A 26,424-nucleotide genomic window follows, 5' to 3' on the forward strand; every position below is an offset into this window, starting at 1 on the left:
TAATATCAAGAGACCTAAAATAAGAGTATAATAATTAGGGAAGTGATAAACACTCTTTTTAACTTCTTATACACCTCTATTAAATCTTGTTTGTTGATTTTGTTTGATTTATCCAATATGATTGCCATAAACTAAGAAGAGTGTGTGAGAAGCTAAAACGAGTGTCTCCCTTACAATTATTTCCAGCAAAGATATATAGCTTATGCATCACATTAATGAAATAATTCAAATAAATATTGCATCAAATTAACAAGATATTTAGCATACTAAGTAGTATTGTAGTAAAATAAAACCCAATTAATAAGGATCAACAAGACAGACAATTCTATAAGCAATGTGAAGCATACATTTATGAAAGCAAAACAAGCCACATATATAGCAAAATCTTTGGCTTCTCCAAACCCTAAAGTGCTATGAAGATCAAACTATATCCATAAAGAAAACATGAAGTCAAATATTTTCTTTTAATTAAAATCTCAGGATCCCAAAAGCATATCCTATGTACTCAACAAAAAAACATCAATGAGTACAAAAGATTGTAAAAAAGATTAGAAAAGATATCCTGAAGCAGAGATATAAAACTCAACTATTTTCCGTACAGATGCAAAATCATGATTGTATGTGTGACTCTCTATTGTGTGCCAATTAATTCATGTTTAACTATGAGGAGAAAAGCTGGTCACAAATCTGAACGCCATGGTAGATGGTAAAAATCGATCTAGAGTAAGAAAAGCCAAAGCCGAAATAAAAGAGGATATCTAGAGAGCTCAGAAGTACCCAATAAACAAAAGGTGCCCATGACTTCTCGTACCATTTCGACCAAAGTGGACATTCCTGAGATCAGTACATGGTTTGCAGTTTCAGAAAATTTATCCCCATCTGAAACTCTGATCAATGAACTCAAAAACTCTCCCTCATCTTTCTCTTTATCGATAACGACAAAATCGCAGAACTCGAAATGGTGCAGGTGGAAGCCAAGCAAACCGACACAGAACCCAAACCATAAACATGTGTGGTTTGCTGGTTAGCCTGGTTAAACAAATTAACAGGCCAATAGGAAATACAAAACAAAGCAGCAATGTCAAGATCAATGAGCTTAAACATAGATTAGAGTATTACTTAAAACCAAATTAAAACAATAGTAATGCCAGTATCTCATATAATAAATTCACCAGAACCCTAAAAATTGTAAAAGTAAATGAATATACTCGGCAGTATTTGTTGGAGTGCCGTCTAATAGTAATTATCCAGTCTCCACCCCATGATGCTGATGATCCGCCAGAAACCTAAAAGCATATGATGATATTAGTCATTTATTGCCGCTGCAGCATCATCAAGATTCTCATATCATCAAATGGGGCTAAAATTGGAGCCCAAATAAGATTGTGAATCTTGATGATGCTCCACCCGCAAAAAGTGACTGGTTTTTCTTTCTTGTATTAAGATGGTATTTTTCCATCTGCATCCATCATCACAGGAGGTAAAGGAAACCCTAGATATCGATCTAACCCTAAATCCATGGAGAGAGAAAAGTAAGGAGAGGCAGAGGAGGCATGACTGAGAAGGACTTTAAATACAAAAAGTAAAGGTAGCAATGTGAATAGTTATACATGGACCCAGGGACCACAGGGTGAAAAGATAAAAAAAGAGAAAAGGGTAAAGCCTTATATAGTTCTTCTCTGTGCTTGAACCGGCAATGGAAAAGTGAAAATATAAAAGGAATTATTTGAAGGCTCAACGGGAAGTAGATAAAGAAAACTGAGGGAGTGGTAAGAGGCGGAGGGCATGAATATATAGAGATTCACCACAGGAGTAGGCTGGTAATTTAATGAGAGAGACAGAGAGACAGAGAGAGGTGGGTTGGTGACGAGAGATATGAGGAGGAGTAACAGTTATCAATCGTAATATTCGGTACCAAATTGACCAAAATCTTAATCCCCTCTGACCCAGTCTGTGCTCCACAGATGTAAAAAATAAAACAGAATAAAAATTAAAAATGACTTTTTGCTAACGACCCTCAAGTAATGCTCTATCACTTTATTTATCATTTATCACTGTTAAATGAGTTTATATTTTGAGATGTGTCTATTGAATAGACATAATTATTAAAATTTAAAATCATCCAACAATGATAAATAAAGTGATGAGTGTTTATATTTCGAGATATGTGTATTGAATAGACGTAATTATTAAAATTTAAACTCGTCCACTTGAGGGTGGTGAGAAAAAATGATTAAGTTTGACATTAGAACACCAGGTCTCATGGTTTGAGGAACCTCCCGATGTACTTTTTTGGATATTCTGTTTAAGGATAGTATTACTGGTTAAGTATCTTACTTGAACTAACAAAAGGCCACTTCTCTCTATACAATCAATTATTTAATTAAATTAGCAATTGTACGCATGATATGCATGTGCTTAATTATTAAAATTTTGAAACTATAATTTACAAAGAGAAAACATAAAATGGTCGGCTAAATCTTTTTGGTGACGACCTTCAAACGATTTTTCGTCGTTGAAGAGGTTGTTCATATTTTTAGCGATTAGTTTTTTATAACTATTACATCACTAGAAGTTTATTTTATTTGGGAAAAAAACGTGAAAGAGAAAATGAGGTAATTGATACGGTTACCTAGCTGTGAGGCTTTTAAAAAAATTATTTTGTTCTTAATTTGCTATACTACTCATAGCTTTCATTTTAGTTATTTTTCTTTTATTTTGGTCTTCATCGCCACATCACCTACTAAATCAATGACAATCATCTTAACTTTTAATTATGACCATTAGATGAAAAAAGATCCAAGACCTAATGAGGAGTGTAAAGATATTTGTAAAAATAGTTGTCCCTTAATTCTATCCTTTTGTTAATAGCTAGGTAGTTTAGAAGTTTAGATTAAGACGGTATTGGAAAATGAAAACTTAACCAGTAATAGTACACTTTAACCAGTAAATGTACACTTGGTGATGGTGATCCTGTTCAAATATTATTGTTGTTGATGTTTTGGGGAAGTGTGGGGATGGCGTTTAGGTGTGGAGATTAAATATGTTGCGTCCTCCACAAGCATATTTCTTGTTCTTGAGGGTGGGGATCAATTGACAGGCCCCCTTCACCCAGATCTGTGACCTTCATGAATGAATTGAGACCCTATACATCTAATTCTAGCTAGGGTTTAAGGTTCCTTGTGTTGATCCTTCATTTCCCACTTTTGGTTTCTTTTGAGGGAATAAGTTTTACAATTTTATGCCCTTTAATGTCCTGTAATCTACATGTCTAATCCAACTTAGTTTTCCTAAGCGCCTACACCATCTTCTCTAGCTCTTATGTTTGCATTGGCTTAAGTCACCCCCAATTCTACATGGCTAATTACTTTCCCATCAATCACTGCCTTTATATAAATTTATAATAAACAATCCCATTGTTTCTCTTTTATGTTTCTATTTGAGCTTAGTTAGCTGTTTGGGAAATCTAGTTTTATTATCGTGACGAGTAGTATTGCTAGAGACACTAATTACGTGACAAAGCAATAATTACACTGAAAAGCTCACAAGTAGATGAAACTTATCACATAATCTTTCACAAGTATATGGAGCTTATCACATAATATTTCACTAGTAAACGAGTTTTATTGTTTGGTTTTTCTTTCCAAACCCCATTTTAATTATAATTGTGACCAGTAAGTATACTTGTATCAGCCATCTTGCACGACTCAAAAGTCATTTGAATACGCATTTTTCCGTTTTCAGTGGACAGCTGTAGTGGTCCAAAATTAAAATAAATGGAAATCTGCAGTGCATCTGAATTAATTAGCATGGGGTGGTCATTTTCTGAAAGATCCATTTCCCACTCATCTAAATTTATGCGATGAATTTACAACCAAGTTTTATTTTACTGGTCATTATTTTTATACGCATTTACAACCAAGTTTTATTTTACTTCGTTGACTTTACCACTGGTTTTGCCCGCGACTGATGAATTTCACCAGTCCATCTTTTTTGGTTGGAAAGAGGCTAATGTTTAATTAGAGCTTTTGTACCATCATAGTATTAGAAAACTGAAAAAAAAATGTCTATCCTCCACAGCCCCACCCCATTATCCGTTGCAATGCTAGATATCCAGTATATATATGCTCATAATCATGTTCCCATTCATCAAACTTTGAGAAAGGTGTGATGAATCATGATACTTCTAAGTGGATTAATTAAGATAAGATTACAAGAATCTTGTTATATTAGAACTTTTGGATCTATCCTACTACTCATACGCAGGACATGCGCAATACAAGTGGAAGGTACGATTCCCTGAGTGTAAGATATCATTTTCAACCAAGATAAAGGATTTGGAAGATAATCATAATTTTATGGGGTCTAAGATAAGCTTTATTGAAGGAACAAATTGAACTTCACTAGCTTTAAGAACCTTTTCTTGAGTAGATGGCCTCTTTGTTTTTAATTAAATTTCATAGTGTTTCTCAATCCAGAATATTGTCCAGCTAGGGTGAAGTAAAGAAACTTCAGGTTTTACCACCAAATCAATTAAAAATACCTAGAGAGAGTGGCTCAATTCCTTATTAGCCTTTGTATGGTTTGGCAATTCTCAAATGTAAGACAATTCCTCAAATTCTCATACGAAGGCAAGCATGCCAATTAAATTTCGCAGACCTACTTTAATGATGTTTTGTGTAGATTTCTGGTTCGGGTAAAATATTTATACAATACCAATTAATTTTAAGGTTTTTCACGTTCAAGTCATTGATAACACTTAAAGAAAAACACTTAAAAAATTTCACTGACTTCTCGTTGAGAGGAGCACTAATAGAATCATGTAATTAAGAATCAATTAAAGCATAATAAGTGGTTAGCAGTGGCTTAGAGCATCTCCAAGATAGTCTACAAAACTAAATTTAGAGTGTCACGCATAATTTTCTGTGCTCCAGCAGAGTTGTTAAACTTTAAATTTAGAAAATGTCCTACACTCTCTAGATTTAGATAGTTTCAATCCCACTCTTCAAACATTTTTTTCTGATTATTAAAAGTTATCTTTGTCAGCGTTTATTAAAAATAAATATAAAAAAAAGGTTACATGATGAAAGTAATAAAAAAATATGAAGATTCGTGGAGTATGTAGGAGCAAATTAAATTGTGGATCAACATATTTTAGTGAAGCTCAATGGCCATATATACGTGCTGCATGTTATCCAATTTTTGTTGTTTACGTCCTAGGCTTAAAAAATCACCGGTGAAAGAAGCAACTTTGCATGTCCATATAAGTAATTGGCTAATTTTCATATTGCCAATTAGTTTTATGATAGAACTGTGAACATCGAAATTTTTCGTGTTTACAAGAACCTCAACTTTTTTCAGTATATAGTTATCATGGTGTTTTTTTTTCTTTATCTAAATTAGAATAATTGTAATATTTAGTATTCACATCCACACGCTCTTGTGTGTGGCAATTTACTCTTTTACATCTTATTCTTTGTTATTTATTTGTGTTTAATTTGGATTTTTTAAAAGTTAAATTATTTTGTTTTAAGATCCCAATTAGAGAGGGGTATTTTGGAGATGTTGAAAGTTTCATCATTTTGGTGTGTGTTTCATATAAATATATATGGGACGTTTTGATATAGACATCTTGTTTTTAAATGTCATAGACTAAACATCTATTCCTTTTGCAAATTTGATTAAACATTTTCACTACAATTTTGATACTTTAATTTTATTTCATTAGAAGTCTATTCACATTAGCATTCCCTTTTTTCTCCTATTTTTATGCATCTCTTATTATGATGATTTAAGATTTTTTTTATTAAAATATTTATTTTAGTAAATTAAATAGAATGTAACAAAACTTGTTGTTACATTTAATTATAATGGTACATTTAGTTACTTGGTACATTTGAATTTTTGGTCCATTTGGCTTCTTGGTACATTTGAATTTTTAGTACATTTGAATTTTTGGTACATCTAGTTTTTGGTACATTTGAATTTTTGGTATGTTTATTTTCAAAACATAAGTTTTATTACTTTTTGTCCTAATAATGAAGAATTACTGTAATTAATTTTTTTTATATATAGAAAGAGTCGTTAACAATGTAAAAGTTTAGATTATTTTAATTAATTAATTTTTTTTTTATAGAAAGAGTCATTAATCAAGGGACAATAGCATTTTTTGTTAATTCAAAATTATATGATTTATCGTTATTATTAATAAGGATTTATCTCCGATCAACTAAAAGTTGTTCCAGAGACTTATCTACCAAAAAAAAGACTGTCTAGAGCATTGTGTATGAATCAAACATATTTTTAAACATTCCAAAAAGATGAATATTCATTTTAATATAGTTTATAATTGGGTACGTTTTAATTCGGGGTTGGTATGACGTTGATACGTTTTCATTTAATATTGGCACGTTTTCATTTGGCGTGGGTTTACATTTAGATTTGAAAAGTTTAAATTTTAAGACTTAAATATAGTTGAAATTATTTAAAATATATAGCAGATATTTAAGTGTAAATTAATTTCAATTAATCTGAAGTAGTTCAAGTCTGAGTATCTTAATTAAATGTTTCAAAAGCTTAATCAGAAACTCAAAAAGTATAAATATTTAGTCTACAAAAGTCTAAAACGAGACATCTAATTCTAATTTATTCTCTCTCTATATATATAGACTAATTAATAGTTACAAATAAAAAAACAGCATGCAAATACAAACTCAACTAGCTAGCCACTTAATTAATACCTATGATTTAGTGGTATTTTTGTCCATTTTTAATGATAGGTTTAGGTTCATCTCAATTTTTTTAGATGGTGAGTTCGATACTAACTTATTATGGTTGATTTATTGTATAAATTAACTCAAATTTCTCAACCTTTAATATAAATGCATCCATGCATTAGAAAGAAAACAAGCCAACTGACCAAATAGGATTTTGATTTTGATTTTTTTGAACAAAAATAGGATTTGATATTTAATTTGCATTATGGTTGCAATTTTGTATCTAAACTACCTATTAACAAAATTCTTTTTATCAATCAAAATAGGGTGAAAAGATCAAATTAACCCTGTCAACAAAACCAAAGAAAAATAACCAAAATAAAAATTATGGCAAATATAGTAAATTAAGAATAAAATAATTTTATTGTTTTTTTATTGTGACGAATTAATTATTCAAAAACAGTCACTAAAGATATAAACAACCTCTTAAGCGACAAAAAATTATTTAAAAGTCATCATCAAAAAATTTTAGCCACCTCTTTATATTTTCTCTCTTTGTATGTGTGCAAAATTTGAATAAGCATATTTATAATATATGTACAATTGCTAGTTTTATATTATACAAAGAGTATAAATTCAGTCCGAACAGAAAAAGAACAATGGTTTCAGATTAGTTGATAGCAGTAGAAGTCCCACTGTAATGGAGGCAGATTGACTGCCCTATCTTTTTTATTTTGTGCGATTATGATTAAGTTACGTTAATATTTTATATTAATTTTTTTTATAAATATAATAAAATAAAAAGTAATAAGAATATAAAATATTAACGTAACTTACCATAATAGCACAAATAAAAAGAGATGAGAAAGACATCCAAACAAGAGAGCAGACAATTTGCATCGCAATGTAATTATACAAAGCTTATTATTGGGTGGACGGTGCGGGAATCTGACATACGATTTACAACTTTGAAGCAGCGAGAATCATATATATATAAAGAGTTGATGTGACATTGATGTGGCTGAAATTGTACTGGAGAGAGAGAGAGAGAGAGAGAGATGGCGTCGAACACGAAGTAGTGGATCAAAGAAAGCAACGCCCGCTCACAGAAAACACTCTTGATCTCTTTAGTCCTGAGACTCCACCTCGTACGGGTTGCTGAGGTTTCTGCTAGTCAGCTCTAAGATCAAGACAAAGTTTACTTTATTAATTATTTGATATTTGACTGTGTAATACAAGAATAAGAATCCTTCCTGGATTCATTTTGTAAGGATCTCGAAAAATTTTCAATTATGTGTGTTTATTCTATATCTTATAGTCAGAAATCATTGAGAATTTTTTTATTTAAAATTGAATATAAATAATACCTGACGAAAACTGATCGCACGATATACGATGAATAAATGTGATTCGAAGATCATCAAAATCTTGACAAAGAGGATCCTCGTTCCACTATAGCTTTAATTATTATTGTTCTTTAATCCTAAATTTTGTTTTTGAGGGTCAAATCCTAATCCTAAATCAACTCGCTCCAACTACTGTGTTTTCTTTAGTAGGAAGATATTTCACTAGAGTCCAAGCTTCCATCGATTATAATTACATCACTCGCATCTTTTCAGATATTTCCTCTAAAAGAAGTTTATATATGACGAAAAAAGATCCGGAGAGGATCTCTTACACCAAAACCCGCGAATCAAGTGATTCTTGAAATTTGATCAAACGATTAAAATTATTATAAATTTTAATATGGACCTCTACTTTTAGCTGTTTGATCAAATTTTAATACCCAGATCACTTGATCCGCATGCTTTGGTGGAAGAGATCCAGAGAGGATCTCTTTCCATTTATAGCCTATCAACGAATCAAAAGGGATTTTAGAGATAAGAGCTTCAACAAGATAATTCCTAGAATATAACCTGAAAGGTTTTATATATTCAAAAAAGATCATTTATTTTAATGCACCATGACATGTCACTTATAACAAAACCATAGATTTTACTACTATTTACAAGTATGTCATCAATCATTGTCTTCAACGTAACCTCCACCATCAAGGTTTTAGAAACCTAACTGTTGATTCACTATCAGTTTATCACCATAAATGTAACATCCACCATCAAAATTTTAGAAACCTAACCGTTGATTCACTATCAGTTTATCACCATAAACGTAACCTCCATTGTCATACTTTTGAAAGTTCTCATACTGATATTGTGAACCAGTTCCATTGTCATACCTTTGAAAACTCTCATACTGATATTGTGTGGAGTACATATGCACTTATTTATATCCAAAAATTGTCTTAGCAAAGGCATGATTACTTTACAATGCATACCATGTATGTGTTGAAAGGCCTATGTGGGGATTTTGCGTTGTTTGGTTCTTTCGGTTGAATTGGTACGTTTGGTTATGTGATGTAAATAACAAACATGTACGTTTGTACTAGTTTAGGTCCGATAGTTTTAGTACGGTCAATTAGGTTGTTACGTTATATAGTTTAGGTTGGATAGATTCGGTATGGTTTGTATTTTCTATGTTTTAGTTCCTTAGGTTAGATAGATTCAGTACAGTCAATTTGGTATGGTTTGTATTTAATTTTTATGTTTTAGTCCAGTAGGTCTGATGATTCCGGCATTATTGATTGGTTAGGCCTTGTATATTAGTTATGATTTGTAACACTTGATGCTTTTCAAACCTATTTTTTGTGTTCGAATCCCTAAAACAATTGGGCCTAAGGGTAATATAGTCAAACTAAAAATACAATAAATCCAACAAGATTTAATTAAATCTAACATGGAATATAAAGCTGACGTGGACACAAGTCAAATGACTATTTTTAGTTTTTTATCTTACATAATGTATTATTAAAAACATGATCTTTTTAGGGATTAAAATGAAAACTAATTCTTAATATCACTTATATAACAAAAACAATATAAAGAAACGTCTACTGATTCTAATTGGTAAATTTACATAGTTGTATTTGAAATAGACTAGATTAGAGTTACAATTAGTGAACTATTTCTTGTGCCTCAAGGAATAGTGAGACCCGGATTAATTTCTTAATTATAGGCTAAGAGGTTGCTACGTGGAATACAATTTCATGGCTTTAGTATTGTAGTTATAAGCATATTAGGGTTTTTAGGATCCATTAGTGGGTTGTATTAACTTGAGATGTGATGCCTATACAAGTTTGAAGTCCCTATGCACACTGCAACACATCACAGACGCTAGAATTCCCTACCAATTTGTGAATAAAGAGCAACAATGCATAGAAGTGCTTCGAGCTATCTAGTCCTCGTTTGACGTCTTCTCCAAGAATGTAAAGCTTATGTGTTTTGATTAGCATGAAATTATAAAATCTTCAATATAATTATATACTGGGTCCATGGGGTAGGTCTGCATATTATCGATACCTTTGTTTTATTTGAAATATTGAACCATCAAGGTCTTAATCATGCAATGCACTACATATTATTTATCTTTTCAACATATGATCATTAACATTTCAGAAGAAAAAAAAATTGCCTCGAGTATCAGTGACTTGGTCAATATATATAGCTTAAGAAATTATAACTATAATTAATATGGCATCACATATTTAACCATATCAGTTGGAGTCTCTCTCAACCGTTCTTTGAGGTAGTATATTGAACCTAACACTAGATAGCTTGTGCAACAGCTCAGGAGAGTTCTGTTGGTTTACTGTTTACAATATCATTAGTGGATCTATCGAATCAAATTATCAAATTGCAGCTTTTGGAACCATTCTAATAAAATTAAAATATGTTCAGAAAGCTTTAGGAGCCCCAAGTATGGTGACTCGGATCATTTTCACGTGCCAATCAGCCAATGCCACAGGCCATGGCAAGAGGAAAAACAAAAGATCTGCTTATCCATCAGCTGGGTGTTGAGAGAGAGAGAGAGAGAGAGAGAGGTTTTGTTTTTTAATCTGCTGAGAAATATTCCTTTTGAACCAGTGGCCGGTGGGGACTAAGTACTCTTCTCGTGCCCTACAACCGCCTTGTCTTCTTTTAAAACGAAATCCAAGCCTGCTATAGATTTTCGTAAGCACTACCTCCAAACAAGTCTTTCAATTTTCTTTTTCCTTTTTGTTTTGTTCTTTTGTTAATGCGCACCATCTTAAGATGAATAGTTTATGCTTAATTAATTGGTAAAGTGTTAATTACGATACATCGTCTTCTTAGGAGGCACGATTAATTTAAGGCCTTTCCCCAAGTAACTTTTCTGATATATATTTTCTGTTTACCATGTGAAAAACTCGATTGGAAGACTTTATTAACTTAAAGTTATTGCAAATTATTAATTTTCGAATTATACAAAATTTATTTTACCATGCCCTGATATTTTAATTTCGTTAGAGGAACCAACAAACATTATAAACCTAGTTCTCTAATACGCACTAGCATATAAGTATAAACCAGAATACTTAGAAATTTAATTATTAAATCTTCGGTATAAACCCTAAAGTCTTTTAATATGCACCGGTGTATAGTATACATAAGAATATTTAAATATTTATCATTAAGGTCTCGTTTTAAAGTGTTTTTAAAATAACTGAAAACGTATTTGGTGATTTTTTTTTTTTTGAGAACTAATCCTTAATAAAAATGCAAGTGAATACTTGAAAAACACTTAAGTGTTTCATGCAACAAACTCATAACTAGACTTCTTGCAAGAAGCACTTCAAACACTTTTGGAGCCCAGTAACATTTTCTCTAAAAATGCTTTTAGTTATTTTTAAAGCTCTTCTAAACGAGCCCTAAATTTTTGACCACATATCCAGCTAATCCTCAATTGCACCGGTACATGTCATAAAACAAAGCACAATAAATTTTCACAAAACCCTAACCTAGTATTCTACTTTCTTGCCTTCTGGGCGCACCGCCTATACTGTTTTCTGAAATGATTTGTCAAAAACGAAGCCCTGAAATCTCGCTGAGGAGTCTGGACTGTGTTTTGACACAAGACAACTGCAAGCAGCTACATTGCATTACAATTTGCACTTGTATATATAGGTTTAGCTTACCCCATTTAGAAACCACGGTGACCTCGCTCTACAAATCGTATAGCCTCATTTCAGGTGCCTTTTTTTCTTCATTTCTTCTCAACACGCTATCTCATTTTTCTTTCCCACTCTTTCTTTTGTTTTTTGCTTTGGTGTTTCTCGACATTAGCTCAGATGTACTAGATATATATACTTTTATTTATATAGCAACTTTTTCTCTCCTCTACCTATTGATCCCAGAGTTATATATGTTTTGAGTTTCGACCAAAAAGTATCATGCTACAGTTATTAATTTTGTAAACTCAATGATTCGTCAAAATCTTTAACAGCTCTCTTGAGTCTTATGGACGACTGATTGAAAGTATCCAAAATACCATTAATTGTTGTACGTAGTAGTACCATGTGTATAGAACTTTAGATAAACTAACTAGGATTTATGTTACGTGTCTTGACTTGTTTGTGTGTTGAACTACAAAAGCCAATGGAGAATTTTTAGGTAGTCGTGTTGGTGACAAAGATATATATCAAATCGTGATCCCATGCATCGAGAGTCGAGAGATGGATGATCACAGGAGAAAAGGTTAATTGGCTTTTCTTTCTGGGTTAGGAGGAATATGACTCTGACTGAGTATACGTACGTAGATGTGCAGTGTGTTGAGGTGGACAGACACGAACTGTGCCATGCGGGGCTCTTGCTCGTAAGGTTCATACTTTCCCGTTTTGGTAGCTAGGTCCTTTCTTTTACAGCTCTTAGACTGCTCTCTCTCTCTCTCTCTCTCTCTCTCTCTCTCTCTCTCTCTCTCTCTCTCTCTCTCTCTCTCTCTCTCTCTCTCTCTCTCTCTCGTACTTATATAGGGTGCGCTATCTACAGACCTTTTTTATTTGTCACACATTCATTTCAATTTTTTGTCGTCGTCAAATCAAATGAATTAAAAAAAAATCAAATAACATTAATTAACAAGGAATGTATAAGAGGTAAAAATTAGTGTCTTAGTAGCACCTCCTTTATATATTTAATTTATATTTAGATGCATTTGAGTAATCAAATCCCAACAAGATCCTCCCCGGATCCTTTTGGTAAGAATCATGAGAATCCGTGAATCGTATATGTTCATCGTATATCGTGTGGTCATTTTTTGTTAAGTACTGTTTATGTTTATTTTTAAATAAAAATATTTAAAATGATTTTTGACCGCACGATGTACGATGAACGAACATGATTCATGAATTCCTGAAATCAAGGATCCGAACTCAATCAAATCAACAGTTTCAACCAGAGCAATGATGGATGGAAAGTAAAAGTACGTATACCTTGGGTAGTAATTGTTGTGATGCCATCTCAAGGCATAGCTATATAGCCATATAGGGAAGGGTTTCATTTCTGAAAAGAAACTAGGGTTTGAAACATCTTTTTACATTTCCCCATTTCTCTGGCCATTTTGTTCTATCAGATCGATGTGAAGATATGACGCCATGTTACCTCATTCACATATCTAAGAAAATGTCTTATTGGCCTGTCACGTTGAGTCATCTTATATATTAATTAGCTTTCTCTGTCAATCTCTCTCGGCTGCAACGTACAAACAACTTGCCATGGTTTAATTGGTACGCAAGTGATCATGTTCTTCGGGATTTTGCGCTTGTCAAAAGGAAACTGGTTAAAAGAGTAAAACCGAAAAAGAGATGTTGGGGGTGAGACACTCTCCCTTTCAAACCCTAATTTCACTCTTCCAAATAAAAGGAGTCGCTATATCTAGCTAGCATTTGGATTCTTCAAAGGATAAGAACTTCAATGGTGCGTTTAGTTAGAATACACTAAAGCCTTTATAAACTTATAAAGTTGGGATCAAATAATTTTTATTAACTTTAGAGAAGTTATTTTTTAATTGAGGTGTAATTAAAAAAAAATTATTTATTGACTTATTTATCCTTAAAAAAAATTATTTTTATTAACTTTAGAGAAAATTATGGTGCGTTTAGTTAGATTCTTTGGGCTCAAATTATTTTATTCCTGCACATATGTATTTAATTTACTTGTACTTCAAGGTGTTGTTTCTTTATGCCCAATGCTCTGTTGTGTATGTTGATGATGAATCCCACATTGATGAGAGTAGAGACCTTGCATATGCTTATAAGTAGTTGGGCTACTCCCCATATTGCCAATTGATTTCATGTTGGAATCCTAACTTTCTTCATGGTATCAGAGCATATTGTCCCACTTGTGCTTCAGGTGAAACCTAACAGCCATTTATGGTCCAGGTCACTCGAGTACAACCACTTGTGCTCGAGGTGAAACCTAACAGCCACTTGTGCTCCACATCCACTTGTGCTCCAAGTCACTCAAGTTGTTTGTCTGAGGGGCGTCACTCGAGTACAGCCACTTGTGCTCCATGTGAAACCTAATAAATCTCACATTGATGAGAGGAACAACTTTTAAGTAGTTTGGCTATTCCTTATATTGCCAATTAGTTTAATGATGGAACCTCTTCAATGTTAGAAAGGGTGTTGAATATCTTTTTTTTTCCTCTGTCAATATCAGTCATGCCCACCCAAGGTCAATATGAAAAATCAGTTACCTAAAATATTCGTGTTGATTGTGCAAAAAGAAAGCATCAAACCCCAACTTGAAGCAAAAGTTATAATTACATGGAGGTGTGTTTCCTTAAGATAGGACCAAGAAAATTATAATTGATTACAATGTGAAGTTTATTCCTATACATAGCTGGTTCCAAGTTGAAACCATAAGTTTTTATGACTTTTAAAAAGGTTATTCCTTTATACAGTATTAATTTAGAGACGATTTACTCAATGGGCTAACAATAATATAGTTCAAATTCGTCTTTGGCGAGAATCAAATTTAATATCTCTCACTTACAAACGAAGATGAATACTACTAGACCATAATATTAAGTGCCAAAATGTCTTCAATTAATCGTAAACATATTTTTGATTACTTAATTGAAGAGGATCGATGAGTACCCCTTAATAAACCTCTAGATATATACACTTGAAGAGTGAAATATAAGAGTGGTATCTAATGCACGATAGCTAACAAATAACAATGCACATATATCGATCCCAAACCTCAATGATTCCTCCTAGGACAATAAGACACATCATTTGTACTCCAAGTGTTTTTTAATCAGTGAGATTTGGCTGTGCCATTGCCAATGTACAATAATTCAATCCCTAAAGGACGATCCTCACCTGCAATGTTTCATCACCTCGCCTTTAGTGTCAATCCTTCATCATCATTACTTGTCCTTCACTTTCACATGTGAACTCCATGTCTCTTTCCAAGTAAATGTTGGGCGATGTTACTAGTTAAATTATTTAACAACTTCTCGTGCATAAAAAAGATTAACGCTTTTGGTTTATAATTCATGATTTTCATTTCATTTGTCATCAAATCTTAGGGCTCAACTTTGGGTAGGTGTTGGAAAAACTACCAAGTTTTGGACTACGATCATATGTGTAGAGGATATTTTCGATGGAGCGGTAAAATTAGATGGGAAAGAACACCAACCACTATGAAGTAAATGATATTCTCAAAGTTCATGTAAGATTCGAGGGTTGAGATTTCACAATTTTCATTATTACTACTATTATTTTTAGTAAGTTTGTAATTTAAATGAGTAACAACAGTTATCCATGCACTTGATGTATTATGTTCAATTTCTTGTATAAAACGGAATTAAAGAAAATGATCATTAAGTGAAGGTAAATTCGATACAATAACTTGTGTTAAATAGAAACAAATCAATAGAAAAGGGTCAACAAGTTAAATTAGACGATTTTGTAAATGTTAATTTAGACTAAATTGAGAATGAAGAGTCATCGAATCACTGTTATTTTTTTCATCAAATTCAAGTTTTATTCGTAATCCAGGATGAGTATCAACAACATATAAAATATAAACTCATCTTCCAGCCACCAATCACAAAAGGTCACTACAAATTAACAGTCCACTAAAAAGCAAGCACGCGTGATTATACCACGCATCGTCCACATAAAACAAAATTTATACTACTAGCTTCACAAGAAGGAGCTATAAACTTGCACATAACAAATTAGGTTGAGTTTTTTCAAACTTATTCCGACTAAAAAATTGTTCATGTTACCATTGACCTCCAAAATTCCATCCAAGTAAATTCCCCTATGGCGAGAGGGTGACACAAAGTGGGACTATGGGCTTTGTCTGAGCCCAACTCAGCCAGTCTTTTGGGCCCGTAAAGCCGAAAAAGCGCGAGAAGCTACAGAGCGGGTCCAATCTTTGGCGGCAAAACCGGTTCGAGCGAAACTTTCGTGGGCTTGAAAACCCGAACCGGCCCACTTCTGGCACTGTGCAAGTCTGCTTCTTCTTTACCATGGTTGAACACTCGAACTGCAACAGAAGAAGCAGAGAAAGCTAGGGCACAAAACGCAGGCACGGCCTCGGCTCCCTCCATTCGAAATGCCGTTTATCTCCAAAATTCAACGGCAGTCCGATTACAGACGCTTCCCTTCCTCCACTCCCATCGTCATCGACAATGGCGCCTCCTATTTTCGCATCGGGTATAACCTCGCAAAAACCCTAATTTCAACTTCCGCGTGCGTAATTCATGGCCATTTTTGTTAGTTTTCACCTTTTTTGTGCGGGATTTTCAGGTGGGCAGGAGAGGCCGAGCCTCGTGTTATTTTCCGCAACATTGTTCAGAGGCCGCGCCACAAGGCCACCGGTACGCTCGATTTTCTCACTGTTATGTATTTTGAGAGCTTAATTTGCAAGGTTCAAGAAGCTTTTTCGTGTATAATTTTGTGTTATTATCGAAGGTGGTAACTTTAAAGAAATATCAAAAAAAATTCTGTATTCAGGAGAAACTGTGACCATTGTTGGAGACCATGATCCTGCATTGTTGAAATACTTTGATTGCACGCGGTCGGGACCCCGCTCAGCTTTTGACAACAATGTTGTTTTCCAGTTTGAAATTATGGAATATGTAAGTTCAGTTTACTAATGATTATGTTCTGTATTGGTTGGCGCACTCAATTCATTTTTGGCTTGGCATTTAGCTTTGCTACCAGCTCGAAATGAAAAGTTTACATGGTTTTGGTGTACACCGTGTCTAAAATTTATAGTGCATCAATCTTTTCTGGTTTGCATGCAGTAATCTTAGACTTGTAGCCTTACTAATAGTCTCTTGCGTCTGTAGATTCTTGACTTTGCCTTTGATCGGTTGGGTGCAAATGGATCACAGGTATGATTCAAATTGGACCGTTTGTTTCTTCGTTTTACTATACTTGCTGAAGCTCTAGATTTTGATTATGGAGGTTCATTTTGTTAAAAGCTGTTTTCTTTGCTACCATGATTTTGTCTATCTTGAGGCCAGTTCTTTTTAATGAGATTGCCAATACCAGTTTGCATGAATGATATGCAATAGTGTTCTTTTTTTTTTTTTAGATCGTTACAAGCATATGCAAAGTCATTTATTTTGAAGCCTGTTTTTTCATGTAAGGTTTCAGATCAGTTTATATATTTGTAAGACCTTTTCCTAAACTTTGTGTTCATTTGAGGGCAGAACAGATTGATCACCCAATCCTGATTACTGAATGCGTGTGCAACCCATTTCACTCTCGTAGTAAAATGGCTGAACTTTTGTTTGAGACATATGGAGTTCCATCTATAGGTATCAACAGTAACTTAAAATTTTACCTCTCTTCAGACATGCTTCCTTACTGGCTCTTTGGCCTGTGTTGTTTTTGCTCCCTTTAATATGTCTACTTTTGTTTAGATTTTTTTTTTTTTTTCTTTGTTTCCATACTTACAGCATATGGTGTCGATGCTGCATTCAGCTATAAGTATAATCAGCAGCATGGGGTTTGTGATAAAGATGGTCTTGTTATCTGTCCTGGGTTTACCACTACTCATGTTATTCCGGTATGCTTTCTTGGTCTTGGTAATTGCTTAACTAATGACGGATTTAGTAATGAAAAATATCCAAGACTGAGGTTTCATTACATCTCTGATTGTCAATATAATGATAAATAAGCTGTAGTTTAAAATTTTCTGTTGCGATTCTTGTTTTCCATAAATCCCTTCATTAGTACCTCTTTAAGTGAGCATTATTATACAAATTGGTTACTCAGTATGTTATCATGATTCATTGTGGGATTTATAGATTGGGATTATGGAAAACATATCTAGTTTTATTGGCCTCAAGCAAATCTTCAGTATGGAATTCCACTACTTCAGTTCATATTTTCAGAACAACTAAGAAATTGATAAAGATGATAACATACCCAAGACCTCTCTTGATTGCTAGGTTGATCATTTTTTTGTATGTCATTCCCAGTTTATTGATGGTGAGCCCGATTATAAAGGAAGCTGTCGAACTAACATTGGTGGGTACCACATCACTGATTATATGAAGCAACTTCTCTCACTTAAATACCCTCATCATATGTGAGTATAATTTGGTTGGTTTCCAGTTCACTTGAATGGGGGACCGATTGAGTAATATTTCTGATTATGTGTATCTATGCAACAGGGCTAGGCTTACATGGGAGAAGGTTGAAGACCTGAAGATGGAGCACTGTTACATTGCTCCAGATTATGTGTCAGAAGCTCGGTTATTTCAGGTATTGATGATTGCCTTTTCCAATCCATTCGCCTATCCCAATCTCGTTAGTTAACTGTTGATATATTTTTTGTTTTCAGAGGGGGGCAAAGGAAGCTGAAGATAAAACAAGGATGTGGCAGCTTCCATGGGTTCCACCACCTACTGAGGAGCCCCCTTCTGAAGAAGAGATTGCAAGAAAGGCAGCCATTAAAGAGAAACAAGGTCAACGATTGCGAGAAATGGCTGAGGCGAAGAGATCTTCTAGGATAAATGAACTGGAGAATGAATCACACGGGTTGGAGTTTCTTCTAAAACAGCTTGAACAGGTTGAAGAGCCTGATATACCATCGTTCTTGTCAGCCACTGGCTATGTCTCCAAGAAGGAAGTAGAATCTGCCCTGGTGAAGGTAAGACAATCGTTACTGAAAACAAAAGGTGAACCAAAGGGTGAACAAGCTGAGCTTGACGAGAAGACAGATCCTGCAGGAAGCGAAAGGTTTCCTCTTTTAAATATACCTGACAACATGCTTACCTCTGAGCAGGTATGCTTTTATGCCAACTTTCTTTCACATTCCCACCATTTTGAATTCGTTGTGTATTGCACTTTTAGGATGTGTGCATAAACTGCACACATTCATTGCTCTTAACACTTATTTATGACTTGAAAAACCTGAGGTCCTCTCTGTAAACCTAACATTTGAAGGCATCAACCAGATAGCATTTGAGCTTTTTCCTTATATTCATCTTGCTTTTAGGTTTTCACATCATCGTTAATGGAGTCCTTTGGTACTGTTCTCTTGACAGCTGAAGGAGAAAAAGAGACAGTTGTTTCTAAAAACCACATCTGAAGGTCGGCAGCGAGCTAAACAGAAGCGTCATGAAGAAGAATTAGAGCGGGAAAAGAGAAATCAACAAGATGAGAAAAAACGTTTGTATGTGTTGACACATGGTTTTTTATTTTGGCAACGTAAAACAAAATCAGTTTATTGTGATCAGGCTTTAAGGAGAGAAAACCATTCATGTTTATTAAAATTAAGATTTTATATGGTTCACTGTTTAGCATTCTAGATTCCTCATGATGATTTTATAAGTTTTGGAAATGTGTATCATCTCCTCGTTAATTATTATTTTCTCTTTGTATTGTAGAGAAAACCCGGAGGTTTATTTAGAGCAGTTGCATGCTAAATATAAAGATCTTTCAGAGAAAGTTGAACAGAGAAAACGACTTAAGACAAATGGTGGGGGTCATACAAATGGAAATAATTTTTCTGGAAATGTTGGCCGTGGCGAGAGATTAAATGCTGCACAGAGGGAAAGGATGCGCCTTTTGACAACAGCAGCTTTTGATCGCGGCAAGGGTGAGGATACTTTTGGCGCAAAAGATGAAGATTGGCAACTATACAAACTCATGAGCAAAGATAACGATGATGATGATGAGGGACCAGATGTGGATGAAGCAGAGCTAGCGCGTCTCTCTTCTAGGCTCAAGGTCTGTTTATTCTGCTTCACTTAAGTGCTGGCTGTGGTTTACCTTTGTAGTTTTGATCCTAATTATTTGTTTTGGTTCATTGCTTTGACAGGAAGTGGACCCGACATTTGTTCCCAAACCAGATATTGCAAACCCTCAATCTGCTGAAGCACCAAAGTTTCGTCCTCTTACCCAGGAAGATTTTCAAATTGTTTTCGGTGTTGAAAGGTTCAGGTGCCCAGAGGTCTTATTTTGTCCCAACTGGATTGGAATCGACCAGGCAGGCTTAGATGAGATGGCTGGGGTGTCGCTGAGGAGGCTGCCAACTAAGGGCCAAGAGCTGGAGGAGAGGCTAACCAGTTCAATATTTATGACTGGTGGGAGTAGTCTTTTTCCTGGCATGAGCGAGCGCTTGGAGGCAGGAATCCGGATGATTCGGCCGTGTGGTTCACCCATAAGGATAGTCAAAGCATTGGATCCGATTCTAGATGCATGGCGTGGGGCTTCCGCTTATGCCGCCGCCTCCCACTTCCCGACACAAACTTTCAGTAAGGAAGACTACTATGAGAAGGGTGAAGACTGCGTTCGCAGATACCAATTTCGGTATTATACATTGTAGTTGTTTAGGTCACCTTTATGCCTTGATATATGCCATTATTGGTGTTGTCAAACGTAGATTGCAGAGAACTTGTTAAACATTGACGATGACCATCTCAATTTCAAACAACTTTTTCTTACTAAATGTGTCATTTGCCAATTTATGTGGCAATTTGGTGTAAAAGTTTGCTCCTCTAAACTTTCACTCCAATCTACTTTAACTTGTGTGGGGCTTCCATACCATGTCATTTGTAGGGTTTCTCTTACTTTTACTGTGGATTTTATTCTCTTTAGACTCCACATTTGTCTCATTTAGTGTGATAGTTGCTCTACTAGGCCGTACTCGAGTGACAATCGGACTTATTCAACCCAAAACCAATCCCTAAAAGAACTTCTTTGGCATGACATGACTTTCGTTGTTGATGCATAGATATTATAACATGTATTTAATAAATTTGTTTCTTGGGATATTAATCTAATGCTAATCACATATAACACATGGTTTAGTATCACCCGTAGTCTAAATTTTTTTCGATCCCTTCACAAAATAAAGAATTTTACTATACTTTAGTGGATAGCACGAACGTTGAGTAATAAATACTTGGATGTACAGTTATTAATCTAATAAATAAGAATCCAACAACGAAAAATTCCGGTGTATAGTACGTACTAGAAACACAGTAGGTTTAAAGGCCAAGCAATAAACAATTAACTTCAAAGCAACGGCCAGCTTTAGACGAGCTCGATCAATGCAAAAATGACCGTTGCAGGATTCTGTACATGCACACTGCACATATTACAATTTATTCACAGAAAAAAAAAATTAAAAAAGGAAGAGAAAAACCCAGCACCGCTCCTATAAACCCACCGTAATTCGACCGTTACAAGTCTTCCGCCACACTGAACCAAGAGAGAGAAACTCTAGAGAGAGAAAGAGAGAGAGAGGCCTTTCCTTCCATTTCTGTTCCTTTGGCCTCCTCCTTCTCTCTTCAAAAACCCCATTAATTATACCAATTAGCTATATGATATCTTCACATTCTTCAGACCCAACAACCCAGCAACTCCTCCTCCAAGCAACCAAGAACCGCATCCAACAGAACCCAGCAATGGAGTCACCTCAAACCAGGAAATCGGGGCTCAACCTCCCCTCCGGGATGTCCGAGACATTGCTCCGCCTCGATTCCGTTTCGGGTTCCTTTCGTGCGGTTTCGAGCCTCTCAGCGTCGCCGGGTTCTTGTCGGGCGATTTCGAACCTGTCCTCGCCGTCGAAGTCCTCGACTTGCAGCGACAGATTCATCCCCTGCAGATCCTCGTCGCGGCTTCACACGTTCGGGCTCAACGAGAAGGCCTCGCCGGTGAAAGAAGGAGGCAACGAGGCGTATGCCAGGTTGTTGAAATCGGAGCTTTTCGGGTCTGATTTCGGGTCTTTTTCTCCTGCAGGTGGCGGAGGTGGTGGTGCAGCGTCGCCCATGAGTCCCAGCAAGAACATGTTGCGGTTCAAGACGGAGAACTCGGGCCCGAACTCGCCTTACTCGCCGTCCCTTCTGAGAAATGACAGTGGGTTTTCCAGCGAGACGACGCCTCCCAAGGCTCCTCGCAAGGTTCCCAAGACACCCCATAAGGTAATTAATTATCCCATGTTCCTTCCTCTTTTGATCTTTAATTTTAATGGTAATTTTGGGAGAGTGTGAAAGATCAAATCTTCCCAAGGAAAAGGTGATAAAATATATTAATTTAGCTTAATTCAGCTCAATTCAGCTTAATTAGTTTAATTGTAGTGCAATAACAAGTTGATCTGATGGATTGGATTAAAGGGAATGGTCGATTTGAAAAGCTGCATTTCCTATGCTAATTTGCAGTAACTTCACGGGATACCCGATATATGTCATCAAACTATTGATATTATGTCGATATTGTGTTGTTATTTGATATAGATGTCGATATGGATGTCACTTGTGTCTTTGTGATGTTTATATGGTGTCAATAATGTCTTGCTATTTTGTCGTATATCTATCGATGTGTTGTTATAACCCCGCTCCACGAACAGTGGAGCAGGATCCCCCCTTAAGAAGGGGTTTATTGGGGAAAATGCGATGACTGATATCAAAGGCTCTAATTGGTTGCAGGTTTTGGACGCTCCATCACTACAAGATGACTTTTACTTGAACCTTGTGGACTGGTCCTCCCAAAATGTCCTTGCAGTTGGACTGGGCACCAGTGTTTATCTCTGGAGTGCATCAAACAGCAAGGTTAGTTTAATGACAGATTTACAACTTTCCCATTCCGTGGTGTAGAAATCCAATTTGAAAAATCTCTCTGCTGCCACTGTTCTTCATTTTATAGTGGGTTTGTGATGTATTGTGTTTCCTCAGGTGACAAAACTGTGTGACTTGGGGCCTAATGACGGCGTGTGCTCTGTCCAATGGACACGGGAGGGTTCATACTTGTCGATTGGCACAAGTCTTGGTCGAGTTCAGGTAGTTATTTGTTTGAATTGGTTGTCCTCCGATTTTATACACTTGATACATAGATGGCCATTAATTGTGATGTTTTGTTCTAGGTTTGGGATGGGACGCAGTGCAAGAGGGTCCGAACAATGGGCGGGCATCAAACAAGGACTGGAGTCTTGGCGTGGAACTCGCGCATATTAGCTTCAGGGAGCCGAGATCGGAATATACTTCAACACGACCTTCGAGTCCCAGACAACTATATCAGCAAGCTTGTTGGCCACAAGTCTGAGGTATGAAGACTTCAAAAGATTATGTACTTAAATGAGGCTCTTGGGAATATGCAAACAAAGTTAACTTTTCTTCAAATTTCAATTCTTCAGGTATGTGGGCTGAAATGGTCCAATGATGACAGGGAACTTGCATCCGGTGGCAATGATAATCAGGTAGCCATTACAAACTTGTGTTTATTCTTTTCCTCGTTCGTGTTCTCTTCTCTTGCTCTCTTATGCTTTAGTCAATGGCTTACTTAGTGGCTTGTGGTGAGCAGCTCTTGGTCTGGAACCAGCAGTCTCAGCAACCGGCTTTGAGACTGACAGAGCACACAGCTGCAGTCAAGGCCATTGCTTGGTCACCCCACCAGAGTGGCCTTCTTGCATCTGGAGGCGGAACTGCTGACAGATGTATTCGGTTCTGGAACACTACAAACGGCCACCAATTGAACAGCATCGACACAGGAAGCCAGGTAGACTTCTGTTTCTGTTTATGCGTATGGGAATAAAGGAGAATACCCTCAACTCACACAAGTCGACTTTGTAGGTCTGCAATCTTGCATGGAGTAAGAATGTCAATGAGATAGTCAGCACTCATGGTTATTCCCAGAATCAAATTATGGTGTGGAAGTATCCATCCATGGGAAAGGTTAGCATTTCAAGTGATTTAAACTTTGTAAACCTTTACTTCAACTCGAAGCATAAGAAAATTCAGAAAAAAGTGCATTTTTCTAGCTATAATCTTTCTATCTAACTCCTAGTGGAATGTACTTATAGGTTGCCAATCTAACCGGCCATAGCATGCGAGTTTTGTACCTTGCAATGTCACCGGATGGTCAGGTATTGCACCATTTCCACCCCCCCCCCCCCCCTATACGTGTATGCACAATTTCTTGTTGCTAACGCCGAGATCTCAGTTCTAACAAGCTCAAATGAAATCTCTTTTACCGCAGACAATAGTCACTGGTGCCGGGGATGAGACTCTAAGATTCTGGAACGTCTTTCCATCTGTGAAGACACATGTAAGCATGGATATCATGATCCAATCCTTACACTGATCAAAATTTTAAGCTGCCTTATCTTCCCTCCAAAATACGTCATCACTGCTTCTCTGATCCTTTTTCTTTTTGTTTGGTATTTCAGACGTCAGTGAAGGATACGGGTCTTTGGTCACTAGGAAGAACTCAGATTCGATGATTCTCTCTTGCACATACACATGAAGCCATATCTTGTAAATGGAGATACTCTTATCCTTTCCGGTCAGAAGAATACTGTAATTTATCAGTAGTGAAGGGCACAAATTTACTTCTTTTTCTTTGGTTCTTGTTAATCTACAGGAAGTTTTGAAGTTTGTAAAGTGTTATCTGGTGTACTATGCAAACCCTAACGATTAAGAAATTCAAATATATACATTTTCGGTGTTCATTCCCGGAGCTCTCTGTCTTCGTAAGTTTCGTCAGTTCCTTGATGTTTTTCTTGTTCTCATCCTTCTTTTAAGACCAAGAACATGAGAAATGTGTATGCAATCACAACTTGGTTCATGAAAATAGAAGTGAGAACCAAATAATATCAGTAACTTTTGGTTGTAATCTCTCGAAAGACGCATTTCATCAGTAAAAGATTGTTTAACGGAATCTAGTATGGTTCAATTCAGAACACAGTAAATCACGGCCGCCATTTGATCAGTTTACTCGTCTTGCAAGACGCCTACAAGGTTCACAAATGTTGGATTCTACTTCTAAGTTTGGGGTGCAATCTTCATTTTATGTCTTTGCCTGTGACTGCAGACCTTGACAGATCAAATAAATCTCTCTCGATGATGATCTTGTAGCTTTAGGCCTCAACAATGACGCCTTTCTGAACAGCGGTTTGCAAATCTGATTGATTTCTGCAAAACAAGCAGCCAGAAGATGGTAAAGAAATATATCCAAACAGAGATTCAATGAAGCAATTACCGCTCTTATACTACCGAAAAAGGGGGAAAGGGAAGGAATCAAGAAAAGAACCTTGCACATCTTCACTCTCTAAAAGCTTTATCACAAGATTGCCTCCCCTTTGCAATACACCGTTATCATCTGAACTCGTAGTTGGCCCAACACTACTTTCCTCCGTTTGAATTTCGTTGTTTGAATGAGAAGGCTGCTCCACCAACAGCCAAATTCAGTGCTTGCATTCCTAACTCGAGCGATAAAGCTGCATCTTTACTTGAGATTCCAGAAACGAGGGGACACATATCCAACAGCACCACAGAACACGCTTTCAGCTGCACAAACATAATGGCAAAACAATAAATCCTTTTCGTATTCATACATCTGCAAGAGGATCCTAGAAACTTTTTCCTTCGTAAAACGTAAGGTTGGCTTCTAAGTTGGAAATTCATGGAAAAATGTTACAATGCCGGAAGTTCGCAAGGAACCAATATATCATTTGTTTCACACCTTCAAACATCCTGAAACAGGGTTGAAGGACAACATGATCATAAATCGAAACAACAGCATAATTAACCAATATTTTAAGAATCGAAAGACGTAAATTAGCATAAGCATTTTGAAACCATTGTTAATTAAAGCTAAAGAAGCCCAGAGAACAGTACCTGTGGAGAGAGTTCCCTGACTTGAGCTCTCGGTAGCTTCATCACGTCGGCGCAAACAGTTTGAACCCTTGAATCACAATGATCAGCAGGAACCTTCACCTTCTGTTCTGCAAATTCCGCATTTCACAACCCAATTACTCTATAAATTATCAAATAAACAGATAAAAGCACGGGAATTTAACTCGAAAGGATAGCGAAAAATGAGACCTTGAGATCAATCCCGACAACAAGGCCGCCATTTTTTAGGGGACCCAAACTCTGGCAAGCCACCTGCAAATTTCAACAGAAACCCATGAATGCTACGAGGAGACAGTTGAGATTTGAGTATAAAGTTTGGATTTTGAAATGACCAAAAAGGACCTGAAGCCAAGCGCCGGGAGCACAGCCGAGGTCGAGAACAGAGGAGCCAGGGGTTATGAGCTTGTACTGCTTCTGCATCTGAAGGAGCTGTTTCAACGATGCGGGTGGGTTAGTGGTAATTAGAGACATGGATTTTGGGTAAAATGGTAAATCAATGAATACCTTGAAGGCTGAGCGAGCCACATAACCCAGGCGTTGAGCTTCTCTGTAGAATAAATCTGGTTTTCCAGCCCCACTCATCTTACCTCCTCCTTCTCTGTTTCTTTCTCTGGTTTCTTCTTCACAATAAAACCCTAAACCCCAACCAAGGCCGTGGAAAGTTTTATCATTATTTTTTTTTTCA

At 35.9% G+C, this 26,424-nt stretch overlaps 2 protein-coding genes and 1 pseudogene across 4 annotated transcripts; 2 read left to right on the plus strand and 1 right to left on the minus strand.

The window, feature by feature from the left end:
• Positions 1–16,123: 16,123 nt before the first annotated feature.
• On the plus strand, positions 16,124–20,652 carry ARP5 (actin-related protein 5). Of its 2 annotated transcripts, XM_068459368.2 has the most exons (12): positions 16,124–16,299; positions 16,393–16,463; positions 16,600–16,724; positions 16,938–16,982; positions 17,309–17,411; positions 17,553–17,662; positions 18,078–18,187; positions 18,273–18,363; positions 18,443–18,886; positions 19,149–19,276; positions 19,491–19,833; positions 19,925–20,652. In XM_068459368.2, exons 1-12 carry the CDS (start codon positions 16,199–16,201, stop codon positions 20,429–20,431), a joined length of 2,178 nt encoding a protein of 725 aa, XP_068315469.1. In that variant the 5' UTR covers positions 16,124–16,198; the 3' UTR covers positions 20,432–20,652. The 2 variants fall into 2 exon arrangements, with proteins under 2 accessions (XP_068315469.1, XP_068315470.1); XM_068459369.2 differs by lacking the exons at positions 16,124–16,299; positions 16,393–16,463 and having other exon boundaries at positions 16,642–16,724; positions 17,304–17,411.
• A 478-nt stretch (positions 20,653–21,130) lies between these two features.
• Positions 21,131–24,553, plus strand: LOC137720772 (B-type cell cycle switch protein ccs52B). Its single transcript, XM_068459887.2, has 10 exons — positions 21,131–22,031; positions 22,536–22,658; positions 22,782–22,886; positions 22,970–23,149; positions 23,240–23,302; positions 23,407–23,601; positions 23,676–23,777; positions 23,906–23,968; positions 24,082–24,150; positions 24,272–24,553. The coding sequence occupies exons 1-10, from the start codon at positions 21,432–21,434 to the stop codon at positions 24,323–24,325; spliced, it is 1,554 nt and encodes a 517-aa protein (XP_068315988.2). The 5' UTR covers positions 21,131–21,431; the 3' UTR covers positions 24,326–24,553.
• Positions 24,554–24,692: 139 nt separating this feature from the next.
• Positions 24,693–26,414, minus strand: LOC137719425 (uncharacterized; annotated as a pseudogene). Its single transcript, XR_015962959.1, has 6 exons — positions 26,244–26,414; positions 26,082–26,168; positions 25,929–25,991; positions 25,722–25,823; positions 25,135–25,391; positions 24,693–25,016 (listed from the first exon to the last, which is right to left on the minus strand). The product of XR_015962959.1 is annotated as an uncharacterized LOC137719425 (transcript).
• Between the last annotated feature and the right edge of the window lie 10 nt (positions 26,415–26,424).

The sequence above is a fragment of the Pyrus communis genome, chromosome 1 (genome assembly GCF_041283825.1).
Source record: "Pyrus communis isolate YQ-2024b chromosome 1, ASM4128382v1, whole genome shotgun sequence".
Taxonomy (NCBI): Eukaryota; Viridiplantae; Streptophyta; class Magnoliopsida; order Rosales; family Rosaceae; genus Pyrus; species Pyrus communis.